This window comes from Oncorhynchus clarkii, chromosome 9 (assembly GCF_045791955.1).
Source record: "Oncorhynchus clarkii lewisi isolate Uvic-CL-2024 chromosome 9, UVic_Ocla_1.0, whole genome shotgun sequence".
Classification (NCBI taxonomy): Eukaryota; Metazoa; Chordata; class Actinopteri; order Salmoniformes; family Salmonidae; genus Oncorhynchus; species Oncorhynchus clarkii.
In genome coordinates this window covers 24,877,156-24,896,553 of record NC_092155.1, presented here as the reverse complement: position 1 = coordinate 24,896,553, position 19,398 = coordinate 24,877,156, and the positions used below count along the sequence as shown (strand labels likewise).

Genomic DNA, 19,398 nt, shown 5'->3' with positions numbered 1-19,398 from the left:
GACAGCTGCTCGGGACGGAGGGACAGCTGCTCGGGACGGAGGGGCAGCTGCTCCGGGCAGAGGGGCTCTAGCGGCCCCTGGCTGACTGGCGGCACTGGCGGCCCCTGGCTGACTGGCGGCCCCTGGCTGACTGGCGGCACTGGCGGCCCCTGGCTGACGGGCGGCACTGGCGGCCCCTGGCTGACGGGCGGCACTGGCGGCCCCTGGCTGACGGGCGGCACTGGCGGCCCCTGGCTGACGGGCGGCACTGGCGGCCCCTGGCTGACGGGCGGCACTGGCGGCCCCTGGCTGACGGGCGGCACTGGCGGCCCCTGGCTGACGGGCGGCATTGGCGGCTCCTGGCAGACGGGCGGCACTGGCGGCGCTGGGCAGACGGGCGGCGCTGGCGGCGCTGGGCAGACGGGCGGCGCTGGCGGCGCTGGGCAGACGGGCGGCGCTGGCGGCGCTGGGCAGACGGGCAGCGCTGGGCAGACGGGCGGCGCTGGCGGGGCTGGGCAGACGGGCGGCGCTGGCGGCGTTGGGCAGACGGGAGGCTCCGGCAGAGGCGCCGGACAGGCGGGAGGCTCCGGCAGAGGCGCCGGACAGGCGGGAGGCTCCGGCAGAGGCGCCGGACAGGCGGGAGGCTCCGGCAGAGGCGCCGGACAGGCGGGAGGCTCCGGCCGAGGCGCCGGACAGGCGGGAGGCTCCGGCAGAGGCGCCGGACAGGCGGGAGGCTCCGGCAGAGGCGCCGGACAGGCGGGAGGCTCCGGCAGAGGCGCCGGACAGACGGGAGACTCCGGCAGAGGCGCCGGACAGACGGGAGACTCCGGCAGAGGCGCCGGACAGACGGGAGACTCCGGCAGAGGCGCCGGACAGACGGGAGACTCCGGCAGCGCTGGAGAGGAGGAAGGCTCTGGTAGCGCCGGAGAGGCGGGAGACTCCGGCAGCGCTGGAGAGGAGGAAGGCTCTGGACGGATGGGCCGGAGAGACAGCCTGGTACGGGGAGCTGCCACCGGAGGGCTGGGGTGTGGAGGTGGTGACGGATAGACCGGGCCGTGCAGGCGCACTGGAGCTCTTGAGCACCGAGCCTGCCCAACCTTACCCGGTTGAATGGTCCCGGTCGCCCTGCCAGTGCGGCGAGGTGGAATAGCCCGCACTGGGCTATGCAGGCGAACCGGGGACACCGTGCGCAAGGCTGGTGCCATGTAAGCCGGCCCAAGGAGACGCACTGGAGACCAGATGCGTAGAGCCGGCTTCATGGCACTTGGCTCGATGCCCACTCTAGCCCGGCCGATACGCGGAGCTGGAATGTACCGCACCGGGCTGTGCACCCGCACTGGGGACACCGTGTTATGCTGTGGAGCGCACGGTGTCCCCAGTGCGGGTGCACAGCCCGGTGCGGTACATTCCAGCTCCGCGTATCGGCCGGGCTAGAGTGGGCATCGAGCCAAGTGCCATGAAGCCGGCTCTACGCATCTGGTCTCCAGTGCGTCTCCTTGGGCCGGCTTACATGGCACCAGCCTTGCGCACGGTGTCCCCGGTTCGCCTGCATAGCCCAGTGCGGGCTATTCCACCTCGCCGCACTGGCAGGGCGACCGGGACCATTCAACCGGGTAAGGTTGGGCAGGCTCGGTGCTCAAGAGCTCCAGTGCGCCTGCACGGCCCGGTCTATCCGTCACCACCTCCACACCCCAGCCCTCCGGTGGCAGCTCCCCGTACCAGGCTGTCTCTCCGGCCCATCCGTCCAGAGCCTTCCTCCTCTCCAGCGCTGCCGGAGTCTCCCGCCTCTCCGGCGCTACCAGAGCCTTCCTCCTCTCCAGCGCTGCCGGAGTCTCCCGTCTGTCCGGCGCCTCTGCCGGAGTCTCCCGTCTGTCCGGCGCCTCTGCCGGAGTCTCCCGTCTGTCCGGCGCCTCTGCCGGAGTCTCCCGTCTGTCCGGCGCCTCTGCCGGAGCCTCCCGCCTGTCCGGCGCCTCTGCCGGAGCCTCCCGCCTGTCCGGCGCCTCTGCCGGAGCCTCCCGCCTGTCCGGCGCCTCGGCCGGAGCCTCCCGCCTGTCCGGCGCCTCTGCCGGAGCCTCCCGCCTGTCCGGCGCCTCTGCCGGAGCCTCCCGCCTGTCCGGCGCCTCTGCCGGAGCCTCCCGCCTGTCCGGCGCCTCTGCCGGAGCCTCCCGTCTGCCCAACGCCGCCAGCGCCGCCCGTCTGCCCAGCCCCGCCAGCGCCGCCCGTCTGCCCAGCGCTGCCCGTCTGCCCAGCGCCGCCAGCGCCGCCCGTCTGCCCAGCGCCGCCAGCGCCGCCCGTCTGCCCAGCGCCGCCAGCGCCGCCCGTCTGCCCAGCCCCGCCAGCGCCGCCCGTCTGCCCAGCGCTGCCCGTCTGCCCAGCGCCGCCAGCGCCGCCCGTCTGCCCAGCGCCGCCAGCGCCGCCCGTCTGCCCAGCGCCGCCAGCGCCGCCCGTCTGCCCAGCGCCGCCAGTGCCGCCCGTCTGCCAGGAGCCGCCAATGCCGCCCGTCAGCCAGGGGCCGCCAGTGCCGCCCGTCAGCCAGGGGCCGCCAGTGCCGCCCGTCAGCCAGGGGCCGCCAGTGCCGCCCGTCAGCCAGGGGCCGCCAGTGCCGCCCGTCAGCCAGGGGCCGCCAGTGCCGCCCGTCAGCCAGGGGCCGCCAGTGCCGCCCGTCAGCCAGGGGCCGCCAGTGCCGCCAGTCAGCCAGGGGCCGCCAGTCAGCCAGGGGCCGCCAGTGCCGCCAGTCAGCCAGGGGCCGCTAGAGCCCCTCTGCCCGGAGCAGCTGCCCCTCCGTCCCGAGCAGCTGTCCCTCCGTCCCGAGCAGCTGTCCCTCTGTCCCGAGCAGCTGCCCCTCTGTCCCGAGCAGCTGCCCCTCTGTCCCGTGCAGCTGCCCCTCTGTCCCGAGCTGCTGCTTCACCTCTGTCCCGAGCTGCCCCTCTGTCCCAAGCAGCCCCTCTGTCCAGTGGGGTCATTGAGAGGGGTGGGCATGGGGAGTAAGCCACGGAGGCGGACAATACGGCGGACTAAGACAATGGCGAAGTGGGGTCCGCGTCCCGCGCCAGAGCCGCCACCGCGGACAGACGCCCACCCAGACCCTCCCCTATAGGTCAAGGTTTTGCGGCCGGAGTCCGCACCTTTGGGGGGGGGTACTGTCACGTTCTGACCTCTATTTCTGTTTTGTATTTATTTAGTATGGTCAGGGCGTGAGTTGGGTGGGCAGTCTATGTTTGTTTTTCTATGTTTTGGGGCATTTCTATGTTTTCGGCCTAGTATGGTTCTCAATCAGAGGCAGGTGTCATTAGTTGTCTCTGATTGAGAATCATACTTAGGTAGCCTGGGTTTCACTGTTTGTTTGTGGGTGATTGTTCCTGTCACTGTGTGTGTTGTCACAGGATAGGCTGTATAGGTTTTCACGTTCCGTTTGTTGTTTTGTAGAGTTAAGTTATTTCATGTATCGTTCAGTTTCCATTAATTAAAGAACATGAGTAACCACCACGCTGCGCTTTGGTCCGCTTCTTCTCCTCCTATAGACGAACACCGTTACACAGCTAAGTTAGGACTGAAATCGCCTCGATATAAACAGACACTGAGGGTTATTCAGACATTGGTGGCAGTGGCTATATAAACAAACCCAAAGCATAGATTACAGTCTCTCTCTCTTGGCCTATAAACTACTTCCAATATGATGAACAAATGAACTAAATGTGTTACTTACTCTAATAATATTGGCCCTCAGGAGCCTTCACCTAGCTCTGGCCCCAAACCCTGTGTCCCAGAGCTGATGGGGCTCCTACACTTTAACCAGAGCTCAGGCGGGCTCCTCCGCTGCAACGGGGTCTCCTGGAAGCCCTGGGCTCCCACTGATGAGGTAATCAATCTGGGACGGATGGTGCCGGAAACAGAATAATGTACCCTCGTCAATTGCCCAATTGTATTATGAATATCATACTTAGACTATTTCAGGGTCATAGAGTATGGGCTAACCAAGTCATAGCTCAACATTCTGGGCCACTGTCTTGGACTGAGCTTGATGTGTCTGGGAAACCAGCCCTTAATGTTAGCCATTTCATATTTCAGTAATGAACTCTCAACTCATTGGCCAGCCATTTTCATCCTCCCCCGACACAGATGGTCAGTGCTCAGAATTGTCGTAAGGGTTGGACCTATCACAGCGGCAACTGCTACTTCCTGAGCACCGAGCGCAAGTCGTCGTGGAGCACCGCCATCAGGGCATGCAGGGAGAGGTGAGGAGGGGAACAAGAAACATGTGACCTATTTTGCGAGAATGTGCCTTTGTGTTGGAGTAAACTATAATTTCTTATTTCTCCTGTGGTTCCAGTCACCAAGCCAATCTGGTGAGCGTTTTTTCCAAGGCTGACATGGACTGGCTGTGGGACTTCAGTGGAAGGAAGCCATTCTGGATAGGTAAAAAGTACCCTGTCCTATTTCCATTGGACGAAAAGTGGCTCAACGTGTGTGCGTGCGTCTACCTCACTCACTGTCCTCTCTCCATCTCTCAGGTCTAAACGACAGGGAGAGCCGAGGACGCTGGGAGTGGGTGGGTGGAGAACCCATCACCTACACCAACTGGAGGAAGAGCCCGGCCAGAGGCAAGAGGAAGGGGACCAGGAGGTGTGTTCTGGTGTGGAGGAGGGCCAAGTGGCAGATCAGAGACTGTAAGACGGGCAGGGGACATCTCTACATGTGTTACATCAAGACGTGAGCCGAGGGGGGGGATCCCTACGTTGGATTGATGCTATGAATCGGAACTATTTTCTTTTCACTGCTGTTCCAACAGGAGTGGAGCTGACCCTCAAGACAAGTTGCATTCATACAGGTAACATCAGCCAATCACCCAAAAGGAGATTTACTACGGTACTACAGAGATAGTTGAAGAGGTCAGCTTTAATGAAACGGAAGTACTGCATCAAACACATCAGTCGCAAACATGTCACACATGCACCGCTGAAGCCCACGCTTTTCCCAGCTACTGTAGTTTAAAGGGATCGTTCACTCCAATGACACTGGATTCCTTACCATTCTTAATGTTGAGTAGCTTTAACATGTACAGTACTGTTCACGTGTGTAACAGCTATACTTATTACTATCATTATTGTTGAGTGCTGTAACTGCTGCACTGGTCATCTGTGTAATATTTCATATCTGTGTATAACAAATTGTATTGTGAGTAACGCATACCTCTCAACGTGTACATTTCAAGTATTATTTGATTTCACTGTCTCAAGGTTGTATTCAAATGTACGGTCCTTGATGGTAGTAACACTGTCTTGTCTGAAATCAGTCATAACTGGGTTTGTGGACTATAGTATTTCTGTATTAACAAAATGTAATATTTTATGAATAACAACGTACGATTCAGGTTACTCTCATCACTGACACGACACCCAATGGCCAGTTTATTAGGTATGCCATCCTGTTCACTAAAATGCTTTGCGCCTACAGACAGTGAGTCACGTGGCCGTGGCTTTCTATATAGAGAAGGCAGACAGGCATCGAGGCAGTCGGTCACAGTTAGATTGAACGTTCGAGTGGGGGGAAACTAGTGACCTAAGCAACTTTGAGCGTGGTATGATGGTCAGTTCCAGTATCTCAGAAAACAGCTCGTTGAAGAGCGGTCGAAGGAGAATGGCAAGAATTGTGCAAGCTAACAGGCGTGCCACAAACTGGCAGATAACGGAAAAACATTGAGTGGAAAAACATTGCCTGTGTCATGCTGATGGCATAGTCAGGATTTTGGCGTCCATGACCCCATCCTGGTGTCAACGGTACAGGCTGGTGGTGGTGGTGTAACGGTGTCAGGAATGTTTTCCTGGCACACGTTACGTCCCTTGACACATATTGAGCAACGTTTCCAGACTCCAAAGAATTTGGGCCGTTCTGGATGCAAAGGGACGTCCGACCCAGTACTAGATGGGCGCACTTAATAAACTGGCCACTGAGTGTATATGATGCCAACTCTACAGTTCACATTATGCCACAGAAACTCAAATACACTAATACAGAAAGGCATCAGCTGCCTTCGAGACAGCTTTGTATGCAGTTGTGGGATCACTCAGTTGCTTTCACAAATTACATTGTGACATTTGCAACATTTTAGCCAGTTACTGTACAGAATTTATTTTAATTTCACATTCCATTTAAAATGTAATGATTTGTATGCAATTATTTTATAAACGTATATTATTCCAGAAATCTATCAGGTTCATCTTTATTTTACTGCTTTATTAGTTATTTTTCAAGAATAGGCTACAGTATGCTAATAATGCTAAAATATTTTGACACAACAATGCTGCATTTGAGTAAAGTAGAAATTCAACAATTTGACAAACGTAGTCTACTCTGCCCCTGAGCCATATCGTGCAGGTTAGCATTTTTCATCTTGATCTGGAGGTAGCTCTGCACTGGTCACTAGCTGGCACAGCCACAAGTCATAACATTTTATTTTAAGCCTAACCACACTGCTAACCCTAATCTTGAAATTAAGAAGGTAATGTTTTTATTTCAGGTAATGTTAGGTAATGTTTTTCTTTCATAAATGTTACAATATAGGCAATTTTGACTTTGCAGCTGGCCCATCTAGCGGAAATCGCTCAGTTCTGCCTCAAGGACAAGACTCATCCCAATAAACGCCAACCTGCCCATAACATTACAGTTGATATAAATCATTGTGCAATCACTATGAATACATAATAGGCGAAAGCAATATGGTGGATATGTACCAGGAATTTTTTTTTTAAAAGCAAGGTTAAAAGACTAAAATTTCAGCCTTCATCAACTTTCCCAAAAAATCCCGGTTGGAGAATTCCTGCATTTCCTGCTCATTCCCTCCTGATTCTACTAACCAGGAAGACCTGGAACAACTGGGAATGAACTGGATCTGGAATTGTGCAACCCTACTCACCAACAGTAATAAGCACTCAGCACTACATAATCAAATAAGTCCTATGGCTAAACATTTACGGGTTAATGCACTAAAACCAATGGAGACAACATGATGAAAACCAAATGGTAAACTCAAACCAACAGAGGGCGAGTCAGGGCTTTCTGTCTCTCCGTCCCCATGGAGGATGTGCGTGTTCAGCGCGGCTTGGTCCCGATGGTGCGCTCCTTCTAGTTCTCAGACATTTTTGCGGATCATGTAGTTGAGGATGCCTCCGTTGTGGAAGTACGTCAGCTCCACGTCTGTGCCGAACCTCATCCTCGCCTGGAATGTTTTGCCCGTGTCGAGCTGTAAGGGAAGGGAAACAGACAGTTGTAGGTTGCTCATAGTAATAAAAAAATATATCTCTTTTCAAGTGTATGACAGAATCATAATGTATTAGAGAGTTCATAGAAATCACAGTGTTCTTTTTTTGGACTAGGCATCTACTAGCAACTCAGACCTTCACATAACTCATTAACTCAGAGAGGTTGGGTTAAATGCGGAAGACACATTTCAGTTGAAGGCATTCAGTTGTACAACTGACTAGGTGTCCAATTTTCCATTTCCACTGAGAATTTCCCAATTCCCACCCTATGTAATCACCTTAATGTCAACAATCATCACCCGGGGTGTGAGTGGCTCTAGGATGACCACGGTGTAACGCACTCAGCCCGTCAGGCCCAGGGTGTCTGCCGTGTCCCCGGCCAGGTACTCCAGAGGGATGACCCCCATGTCCACCAGGTTACTGCGGTGGATCCTCTCATAGCTCTCTGCCAGCACAGCCTTGATGCCCTGGGAGAGGGGAACAGAGGGATGGGTGACAGGCAGGTAACAGTGGGCATCCACATAACAAATGGTGGGCTATGTGTACCTACTTTGTATTTTAGGATCTTTGTTCAATAAAAAAACATCCATATAGCCACCAGAATCTTATATTGATACCGAAAAGTATCACACAGGCTAGCCCCTAATTTACATTCAGCTACTACATCATACATGATCAAATGAGTTGGTGTGATGAGAACGCTGTTGTGATCGAAGTCGAAAGACTGACCAGGAGGAAAGGGCCTTTAGCGGCCCAGTCTCTGGAGCTGCCAGAGCCGTACTCCTTCCCAGCTAGGATCATGAGCGGGAAGCCAGCCTGCTGGTGACGCTCTGCAGCATCAAACACATCCAACTGTGCAGGGAAGCAGACAATGGATAGAGCACACTGAATACATACATTGATACATAGGGACAGCCATAGTACATATAACAGCCATATAACAAAATACACTGTAATATGCAGTCAAAATACAAGAAGAAAAGCTAACCATATTTTTAAGTTAATACAATAGTCATAAAAATTGTGTTACTCATTTGATAAAGCCACAAGATAATGTAATAAGTTATTACATTATAACAGAAAATAATGTTACATTATTGAAAGTTATTACGTTATCCGTTGTTCCAGGGCATTATACCGTTTCATCCGAGGGTAGGTGCAGGGTAAGCGGTGCCTGTTTGTTCAGGAACTTGTTGAAGAGACGGATGTTGGCGAACGTGCCACGGGCCATCACAGCATCGTTTCCACACCGAGAGCCGTACAAGTTGAAGTCACGTGGGTTCAAACTGGAAAGGGTTTAAAATGTTACTTTGGATTCTGGATGCAACTTGACTCCAACATAAAACAATACTAAGCTTAAAGCTAGCTAGACATCCATTGAGCTCCAAAAGTATTGGGGCACTGATTTAAAAAAAAAAATGTTTTGGCTCTGTACTCCAAGCCTTGGGATTTAAAAGGATACAATGCCTGAGGTTAAAGTGCAGAATGATAGTTTTAAGTTGAGGATATTTTCATCCATATCAGGTGAACCATTTAGAAACTGCCACACTTTTTGTACATCGTCCCCCCCCCCCCTCCCCCCTCTCTTTTTAGGGGACCAAAAGTATTAGGGAAAATTCACTTATATGTATTAAAGTAGTTTAGGGTTAGGTCCCATATTACTAGCATGCAATGATTGCATCAAGCTTATGACCCTCTACACATGTGTTGGATGCATTTGGGAAAGGGAAAGGGGGATACCTAGTTAGTTGTCCAACTGAATGTATTCAACTGAAATGTGTCTGACAGCATTTAACCTAACCCCTCTGAATCAGAATCCGGCAACCTTCCATTCGCTGTTTGCTTTGGTTGTGTTTCAGATTATTTTGTGCACAATAGAAATGAATGGTAAATAATGTATAGTGTCATTTTGGAGTCACTTTTATTGTAATAAAATAATAGAACATGTTTCTAAACACTTCAACATTAATGTGGATGCTACCATGATTATAGATAGTCCTGAATGAATCGTGAATAATGATGAGAGAGAAAGTTACAGATGCACAAAGATCATACCCCAAGACATGCTAACCTCTCAGCATTACAGTAACAGAGGAGGTTAGCATTTTATATCATACCCCCAAGACATGCTAACCTCTCACCATAACAATAACAGGGGAAATTAGCATTTTATATCATACACCCAAGACATGCTAACCTCTCACCATTACAATAATAGGGGAAGTTAGCGTTTTATATCATACCCCCAAGACATGCTAACCTCTCACCATTACAATAACAGGGGAGGTTAGCATTTTATATTATACCCCAAGACATGCTAACTTCTCACCATTACCATAACAGGGGAAGTTAGCATTTATTTATCTTACTCATCATTATCTTACTCATTATTATTCACAATTCATTCAGGATTATCTGTAATCATGGTAGCATCCATGTTCATATTAATGGTAAATGTTGTTATCTAATGTTAGCTAAATGTTATCCCAATAATTATACAGTGGTTAGCCCATACAAATAGAATGATATTCTATTAGAATGGGAGAATGTAATGATGTGATTCCACCTTACCGGATGTTTTGCCTGTTACTTGTTGCAAGGTATCTAACAAGTTGATAAAGCTAGCTTTGAGGCAATATAATACTAGCCTAGCCAATTAATGTTAGGACCTGGCTGGAACTGAGTCTTCCTGACCAGACACAGCTAACAACATCAGGCTTTCTTTGAGTCATTAAAACACGAGAATAGAGTCGAGAGCGAGATATTTAGGGCTTTCTAGCTAGATCCCTAGCAACTAACGTTAACGTAAACTCACGTAAACTCGTACATCGCCTACATTTTGCATTGAAAGACTAACAGTCACCTGCTTTGCTGCTATAACAGCCTTCACTCTTCTGAGAAGGCTTTCCACTAGATGTTGGAACATTGCTGCGGGGACTTGCTTCCATTCAGCCACAAGCATTAGTGAGGTCGGGCACTGATGTTGAGCGATTAGGCCTGGCTCGAAGTCGACATTCCAATTCATCCCAAAGGTGTCCGATGGGGTTGAGGTCAGGGCTCTGTGCAGGCCAGTCAAGTTCTTCCACACCGTTCTTGACAAACCATTTCTATATATGCCACAAAGTTGGAAGCACAGAATCATCTAAAATGTCGTTGTATGCTGTAGCATTAAGATTTCCCTTCACTGAAACTAAGGGGCCTAGCCCAAACCATGAAAAACAACCCAGATCCTTCTTCCTCCTCCACCAAACATTGCATTTGGCACTATGCGTTCGGGCAGGTAGCGTTCTCCTGGCATCACCCAAACCTAGATTCGTTCATCGGACTGCCAGATGGTGAAGCGTGATTCATAGCAGAGCAGAAATTTGACTAACTAACTAACTGGCTGAGCTCTTCAGTAAGGCCATTCTACTACCAATGTTTGTCTATAGAAATTGCATATCTGTGTGCTAAATTGTATACACCTGTCAGTGACCGGTATAGCTGAAATAGCAGAATCCACTAATTTGAAGGGATGTCCACACACTTTTGTATGCAGTGCATTCAGAAAGTATTCAGAACCCCCTTCCCTTTTTCCACATTTTGTTACGTTACAGCCTTATTCTAAAATGTATTAAATTATTTGTTTGTCTCGTCAATCTACACACAATACCCCATAATGACAAAGCGAAAAAATGTTTTTTTAAACATTTTTACAAATTTAAAAAATAATTTAAAAAAATCTAAACCTATTTACAGAAGAAGACTCAAATTGAGCTCCGGTGCATCTTGTTTCCATTGATCATCCTTGAGATGTTTCTACAACTTGATTGGAGTCCACTTGTGGTAAATTCAATTGATTGGACATGATTTGGAAAGGCACACACCTGTCTATATAAGGTCCCACAGTTGACAGTCGAAGGAATTGTCTGTAGGGTACCAAAACATTTTTGCAGTGTTGAAGGTCACCAAGAACACGGTGGCCTCCATCATTCTTAAATGGATGAAGTTTGGAACCACCAAGACTCTTCCTAGAGCTGGCCACATGGCTAAACTGAGCAATCGGGGGAAGAAGGGCCTTGGTCAGGGAGGTGGTCAAGAACCAGATGCTCACTCTGACAGAGCTCCAGAGTTCCTCTGGATCGGAGAACCTTCCAGAAGGACAACCATTTCCACTTCACCAAACAGTTCTTTATGGTAGAGTGGCCAGGCAGAAGCCACTCCTCAGTAAAAGGCACATGACCGTCTGCTTGGAGTTTGCTAAAAGGCACCTAAAGGACTCTCAGACCATGAGAAAGAAGATTCCCTAGTCTGATGAAACCAAGATTGAACACTTTGGCCTGAATGCCAAGCATCACATCTGGAGGAAACCTGGCACCATCCCTACGGTGAAGCATGGTGGTGGCAGCATCATGCTGAGGGGTTGTTTTTCAGCGGCAGGGACTGGGATACTAGTCAGGATCGAGGCAAAGATGAACAGAGCAAAGTACAGAGAGATCCCTGATGAAAACTTCTCCAGATCGCTCAGGTCTTCAGACTGGGGCGAAGGTTCACCTTCCGACAGGACAACAACTCTGCAACCAAGACAACGCAGGATTGGCTTCGGGACATGTCTCTGAATGTCCTTGAGTGGCCCAGCCAGAGCTCGGACTTGAACCCGATCGAACATCTATGGAGAGACCTGAATATAGCTGTGCAGCGACGCTTCCCATCCATCCTGACAGAGCTTGAGAGGATCTGCAGAGAATAATGGTGTGCCAATACAGGTGTGCCAAGCTTGTAGCATCATATCCAAGAAGACTCGAGGCTGTAATCACTGCTTCAACAACAATTTTGTAAATATGTTTTTTTATTTTTTTATTCTTTACATTTGTAAAACATTCTAAATATCTGTTTTCTTTTTGTCATTATGGGGCATTGTGAGTAGATTGAGGGGGGTGGAACAATGTAATCCATCAAGCGCTATGATTAAACTGGCTCTCATGAGTAGCGCCACAGGAAAGGAAGACCCAGATTTATCTCTGCTGCAGAGGACAAGTTCATTAGAGTTACCAGCCTCAACTTGCAGCCCATATAAATGCTTCATAGAGTTCAAGTCACAGACATCTGAACATCAACTGTTCTGAGGAGACTGCGTGATTCAGGCCTTCGTGGTCAAATGTCTACAAAGAAACCACTAAAGGACACCAATAAGAAGAAGAGAATTGCTTGGGCCCAGAAACACGAGCAATGGACATTAGATCGGTCGAAATTTGTCCTTTGGTCTGGAGTCCAAATTGGGGAGATTTGGTTCCAACCGCCATGTCTTTGTGAGATACAGAGTAAGTGAACAGATGATCTCTGCCAGTGTGGTTCCAAACATGAAGCATGGAGGAGGTGTGATGGTGTGGGGGTGCTTAGCTGGTGACACTGTCTGTGATTTATTTAGAATTCAAGGCACACTTAACCAGCATGGCTACAACAGCATTCTGCAGCGATACACCAAACCATCTGGTTTACGCTTAGTCCCACTATCATTTGCTTTTCAACAGGACAATGACCAAACACACCTCTAGGATGTGTAAGGGCTATTTGACCAAGGAGGGGCGTGATGGAGTGCTGTATCAGATGACCTGATCGCCACAATCCCCCAACCTCAACCCAATTGAGATGGTTTGGGATGAATTGGACTGCAAAGTGAAGGAAAAGCAGCAAACAAGTGCTCAGCATATGTTGGAACTCCTTTAAGACTGTTGGAAAATCATTCCAAGTAGAGCTGGTTGAGAGAATGCCAAGAGTGTGCGAAGCTGTCATCATGGCAAAGGGTGGCTACTTTGAAGAATCTAAAATATGTTCCGATTTGTTTAACACTTTCTTTTTGGTAACTACATGATTCCATATGTGTTATTTCATAGTTGTAATGTCTTCACAATTATTCTACAATGTAGAAAATAGTAAAAAAATAAAGAAAAACCCTTGAATGAGTAGGTGTGTCCAACCTTTAGACTGATACTGTATATTTCCTGAGCATTCTTATATCTTTTAGAAAAAGGACAGACACTTGTTCCTAATGATTTATTTTCTGACTGTCTTTTTAGCCATTTATGAATGTGTTATTCAATGTATTTCTATGTGCTATAGTAGTAAAGGCCAAATTCAATATTTTAGCAAATGTGTGTTGTACCTGAAGGGGTCCTAAAATTCCAAATCAAATAGCTAAATACTCCATAGCATGACCATCTTAAAACAATTACATATTTCAGCATAGAATCCCCTCAACCATAAAGTCATAAGATAAGTTATCCCATTTTAATTTTGATAAACATGTTGAAAATATATTTGAAATTGTGCTAACTTGCCTTGAACTAGTTATCTATACAATGATTATTTTTCTCATCTTGATAAATCTTTGAAGTTCAGTTCGATAGGGAGCAGTGTTATGGAGGGTTTAATGTTGAAGTTCCTTCCTCTTTTTGCTGCCTTCCCTGGTCCTCTGCATCCTATAGGTCTTCTTAGCCTGCGCTCTCTCTTTCTCCAAAACCTCAGTGTCATCCAGGATCTTCAGGCTTGGGATCTGACTGATCACATACTGCCTGTGTGGCCAGAGGAGGAATATGTTGGTGGGTGAGACACAAAAAGCATAAACCACATAATTTCATACTGTAGTAATGACAGAACATATTGATGAGGAACAGTAAGTCGTTCCAAAACCAACCCGCAAGGGTTTTTTTGTGTGTAGATTGATGCGGGAAAAAAACAATTTAATCAATTTTCAAACAAGGCTGTAACGTAACAAAATGGAAAAAGTCAATGGGTCTGAATACTTTCCAAATGCACTGCATATCTCACAATTTTAACTCCAACTTATTTGAGTTATAGAATCATGTCATATTCCTATGACCTGTGAGGTTACACAACACATCCTTCTCATCTGAATCTAAAAAGACACCTGATCAAAAAGGTGCAGCTTTAGTGTATCAGCTGTGTTCACTCAAGCTCACCTGTAGTCTATGTACTGGTCTAGGCTCCCTCCATTGAAGTAGCTGGGTGCTGATTCGTTGTTCATCATGCTGAGAATCCTACAGGAAGTAAAAACATCCAGAGGTCAGACAACAACACTCCTTTACATACAGTGAGTGAAAAAAGGATTTGAATACTGCTGATTTTGTACGTTTGCCCACTGACAAAGAAATGATCACTCTATAATTTTAATGGTAGGTTTATTTGAACAGTGAGAGACAGAATAACAACAAAAAAATCCAGAAAAACTCACGTCAAAAATTTTATAAATTGATTTGCATTTTAATGAGGGAAATAAGTATTTGACCCCCTCTCAATCAGAAAGATTTCTGGCTCCCAGGTGTATTTTATACAGGTAACGAGCTGAGATTAGGAGCACACTCTTAAAGGGAATGCTCCTAATCTCAGTTTGTTACCTGTATAAAAGACACCTGGGAGCCAGAAATCTTTCTGATTGAGAGGGGGTCAAATACTCTCCACCAAGGCCAAGACCAAAGAGCTTTCCAAGGATGTCAGGGACAAGATTATAGACCTACACAAGGCTGGAATGGGCTACAAGACCATCACCAAGCAGCTTGGTGATTATTCGCAAAGGGAAGAAACACAAAAGAACTGTCAATCTGCCTCGGCCTGGGCCTCCCGGGTGGCGCAGTGGTTAAGGGCGCTGTACTGCAGCGCCAGCTGTGCCATCAGAGTCCCTGGGTTTGCGCCCAGGCTCTGTCGTAACCGGCCGCGACCGGGAGGTCCGTGGGGCGACGCACAATTGGCCTAGCGTCGTCCGGGTTAGGGAGGGATTGGTCGGTAGGGATCTCCTTGTCTCATCGCGCACCAGCGACTCCTGTGGCGGGCCGGGCACAGTGCGCGCTAGCCAAGGTTGCCAGGTGCACGGTGTAGCCTCCGACACATTGGTGCGGCTGGCTTCCGGGTTGGATGCGCGCTGTGTTAAGAAGCAGTACGGCTGGTTGGGTTGTGTATCGGAGGACGCATGACATTCAACCTTCGTCTCTCCCGAGCCCGTACGGGATTTGTAGCAATGAGACAAGATAGTAGCTACTACAACAATTGGATACCATGAAATTGGGGAGAAAAAGGGGTAAAATTAAAAAAAAATAAAGAAATAAATACAAATAAAAAATCTGCCTCGGCCTGGGGCTCCATGCAAGATCACACCTTGTGGAGTTGCAATGATCATGAGAACGGTGAGGAATCAGCCCAGAACTACACGGGAGGATCTTGTCAATGATCTCAAGGCAGCTGGGACCATAGCCACCAAGAAAACAATTGGTAACACACTATGCAGTGAAGGACTGAAATCCTGCAGCGCCCGCAAGGTCCCCCTGCTCAAGAAAGCACATATACATGCCCGTCTGAAGTTTGCCAATGAACATCTGAATGATTCAGAGGACAACTGTGTTGTGGTGAGATGAGACCAAAATTGAGCTCTTTGGCATCAACTCAACTCGCCGTGTTTGGAGGAGGAGGAATGCTGCCTATGATCCCAAGAACACCATCCCCACCGTCAAACATGGAGGTGGAAACATTATGCTTTGGGGGTGTTTTTCTGCTTTGGGGACAGGACAACTTCACCGCATCAAAGGGACAATGGAAAGGGCCATGTACTGTCAAATCTTGGGTGAGAACCTCCTTCCCTCATGGGTCGTGGATCGTGGATGGGTATAATGGGTCGTGGATGGGTATTCCAACAACAAAGATGTTGGCTTCAACAGAAACTGTCACCCAGGAAAAAACACACACGCACACACTGCCCCAATGGCTTCAGTAAAAGCCAGTCTTACTTGATGTTGGGGAACTTGCTTCGGATCTCCTCAACGAAGATGGGCAGGTTGCCGACCTTGTTCTTGTTGATCCACACGGTGGTGACACTAGGCATGTACGGGAATTTGACGTGGGACGAGTAGCTGTTGCAGTCCAGGATCAGAGTGCTGAGCTTCTCCAGTTCACCCAGGAGAGCTGGGCTCCGTTGGCAGCTGAATGAAGGAGAAACATTGCCAGGTAGACTGTGTGTTAATAGTATAGTACACATGCATAGCATGTCTCTGATTGGTGCATGAAAGAGAGAGATGGAACTCAGATGTGTGTGTGTGTGTGTGTAGCACGTGTGTATGTAATATGTGTGTATTTGCCTCTGTCTCTACAGGGCTCAGAGCAGAAGGATACTCCTCCAGCAGGTTGTAGCTGAGGTCCAACACTTCCAGGGTGTCTCGCTGGGCTAGTATGACTTCGTAGGGGATCTCTAGCAATCCCTGGTAGGCAAAGGAGAGACTCCGAAGCCCCAGCACCGGGCCTGGCTGACCGGGCTGACCAGGCCCCCCTGTCTCCATGGCCAAGAGGCAGAGCTACAGCCTCCCAACACCTCACTTCTCGGTGTCAACTAGCCAGATTACCAGGGGATTCAGATACATGGCGCCATAACTCCCAATATCCACCCTCAAATCAAAACGACAAGGGCATCATGGTTTAGTTATTGAGAGTACTAATTACCAAAACCTCTTTTCCAGGAGTTAAACATAAACAAGCAGCCAAAATGCTAATCGCTCACCTAAACATCTGCTGAATTGTACATAGAATTGACTGACAAGATAGTTAAATCAGCTGATGTCCCAGGGAAACCGGGGTTCAAATACTATTTGTAATCTTTTACGTACTTTAAGCGCTTGCTTCAGCCTGCCTGGGTTGCTATGTGGTGGGGTTTGCAATAGGGAAGCTCAATGAAGCACAGCTAACGTATTTGAAATGATTTCAAATGGCATTTGGTCCCAGATCTAAATCAGTCAATGATCGGAGGGATTGCATGGAAACCAGCAGCTGCAGTAGAACTTCAGGGCCAAAATTGTATAACCATTCCAAAATGTATAACCATTTTTCACCTTTGAGATGTGTTGGTCCATCTTGAATTTTGGAATGTTGACATGAGTTCATTACAGCACTGTTACACGGGTAGAAAGAATACACTAACAAGCATTTTATGGCTAGAGGATCATAATACAGTAGTTTACCGTCAGTGAGGTGGTTCGGTTATCATTCAGTTCACCCTTCTTTATTTGTAGAATACAGTAGATCAACAGCAGTGCCTGTTGTCATGCGCTACTATAAAGTCCATTCACCATTAGATCGGGGCTGAGAGTATTGGAGTCCAGGAGGCTATGAATGAATGACCCACTCTGTTAAAAAACCAGACGAAATGCCAGTGCATGTAATTCCCTCAGTGAACTGTTTTTCTCCAGGCAGATTAGCCCTCTCATAGTTCTACAAACATCTTTAAATCTTGCCATTTGAAATAATTATATGAAAAAGCTATGGTTGTATGGTCAGAAACTCTTAAAAAACAATCTGGATCGCTCACGAATGACACCACGGGTGCAGCAAAGCTGTCTCAAACTTGTCAGAGATACATAGGAACATTCATAGAAGCAGGTCAGTTCAAATAGGCAAACATGATTTCACAAACAATAAATACAGCACATGAAAAGATCTATATACAGGTAATCATTCCATTTGATCCAACTCACCGCGATGTGTGGTTTTCAGGCAGCTTTACCGGCTGAGATGCAGTCTGCTCACTGCACATAAAAGGCACTCATTCATGGCTCAGGTCTGGATCACAAGATCCGGATAATCACATTGGCCGTTAACCCCTTCCTGTCCACGGGTTCTCCCAAAGGCCAAGACCCAGCAAAACAAGTGGCGTAACAATATGTTAAGTTGCAGATAGAAATGTAATGAATAGAGCTGACACGATTCCTTATTCCACGTGTCAGAGAGCCATGTTCATTCTACATAATACATTTCTCTCTGAACCTTCCACAATGTACTGGCCCAGTTAATGTACTGGCCCAGTTATCCCCCCCCAAATAATTTATAGTTATTCTTCTAGTCAAGGGATACCGTGACGAGATCCTGAGGCCCATTGTCATGCCTTTCATTCACCGCCATTGCCTCATGTTTCAGCATGATAACGCACAGCCCCATGTTGCAAGGATCTGTACATAATTCATGGAAGCTGAAAATGTCCCAGTTGTTCCATGGCCTGCATACTCACCAGACATGTTATGTGTACAACGGCGTGTTCCAGTCATGTGTACAACAGCGTGTTCCAGTCATGTGTACAATAGCGTGTTCCAGTCATGTGTACAACAGCATGTTCCAGTTCCCGTCAATATCCAGCAACTTCGCACAGCCATTGAAGAGTGGAAAAACATTCCACAGGCCATAATCAACAGCCTGATCAACTCTATGCGAAGGAGATGTGTTTCGTTGCATGTGGCAAATGGTGGTCACACCAGATACTGATTGAGTTTCTGATCCATGCCAGTACCTTTAAAAAAAAAAGTTCAGTGACTAGCATATCTATACTCCTAGTCATGTGAAATCCATAGATTAGGGCCTAATGATTTTATTTAAATTGACTGATTTCTTTACATGAACTGTAACTCAGTAAAACCTTTGAAATTGTTGCATGTTGCGTTTATTTTTGGTTCAGTGTACTTTAGAATACTAATAGATACTACACATTTCCCCTGAAATAAGCCATATAACACTAAACAGTAATATTACTGGCTAAAATAACACAGCAACTGTAACAGTAACATTATCTATATACATATTATTAAAGGTAGACTAAGCGATATGATGTAGATGCAGAATGTAAACAGCATAGTGGGTTAATTTCCGCAACCACTAAGCGATTTGAAGTGTGAGGCTCAACTTCTCAGCTGTTTTAGTCCCCTGGTAACCACGCTGTGAACAGCAGGGATGCTGATGTTCTCATAGAACAAAACGTATAAAATCTCCAAAGCCCGTATTAACCTCAGATCTTATTTTCTGTGTTTTTCTCCATTCTTTCTCCATACATTTTCCCCAAAGGAATGGCTGAACGACCCAGACTCATTTCCGGGGTTTAGTACTATTGCTATTCTATTAGCTGTCTCCTCCTCGGCCCGGGGAAACGTGGCACCTCGCTGCTTGGCTCTTATTTGGTTGCCAACTCAGCCATCAATCGGTAAGTCTCCGCTCTCTACTGTATATCTACTGGATTTGTTGTTGTTATGGTCTCTGGGTTCCTGCTTTGGCTATATTAATTGGTGTTGATTTCTGGCTTATTACTTAGTTATGTCAACCATGGTGGTTGGCTAGTTAGCTGGCTAGGCTAGCATGCATACTA

The 19,398-nt window shown here is 48.2% G+C and overlaps 2 protein-coding genes and 1 pseudogene across 2 annotated transcripts in view; 1 reads left to right on the top strand and 2 right to left on the bottom strand.

The window, feature by feature from the left end:
* Positions 1-6,179, top strand: part of LOC139416110 (Fras1 related extracellular matrix 1a) — a 35,697-nt gene extending 29,518 nt beyond the window's left edge. The window contains exons 34-37 of the mRNA XM_071164403.1: positions 3,707-3,838; positions 4,099-4,214; positions 4,310-4,395; positions 4,491-6,179. Of these exons, the coding sequence (XP_071020504.1) occupies positions 3,707-3,838; positions 4,099-4,214; positions 4,310-4,395; positions 4,491-4,693 (537 nt within the window). The 3' untranslated portion in view covers positions 4,694-6,179. The remainder of the gene's footprint in view (positions 1-3,706; positions 3,839-4,098; positions 4,215-4,309; positions 4,396-4,490) is intronic.
* A 929-nt stretch (positions 6,180-7,108) lies between these two features.
* LOC139417515 (cytoplasmic aconitate hydratase-like) lies at positions 7,109-11,387 on the bottom strand (annotated as a pseudogene).
* A 1,790-nt stretch (positions 11,388-13,177) lies between these two features.
* LOC139417174 (leucine-rich melanocyte differentiation-associated protein-like) lies at positions 13,178-17,805 on the bottom strand. The gene is made up of 4 exons (XM_071166416.1): positions 17,747-17,805; positions 16,013-16,204; positions 14,198-14,275; positions 13,178-13,789 (listed from the first exon to the last, which is right to left on the bottom strand). Exons 1-4 carry the CDS (start codon positions 17,803-17,805, stop codon positions 13,645-13,647), a joined length of 474 nt encoding a protein of 157 aa, XP_071022517.1. The 3' UTR covers positions 13,178-13,644.
* Positions 17,806-19,398: the final 1,593 nt, after the last annotated feature.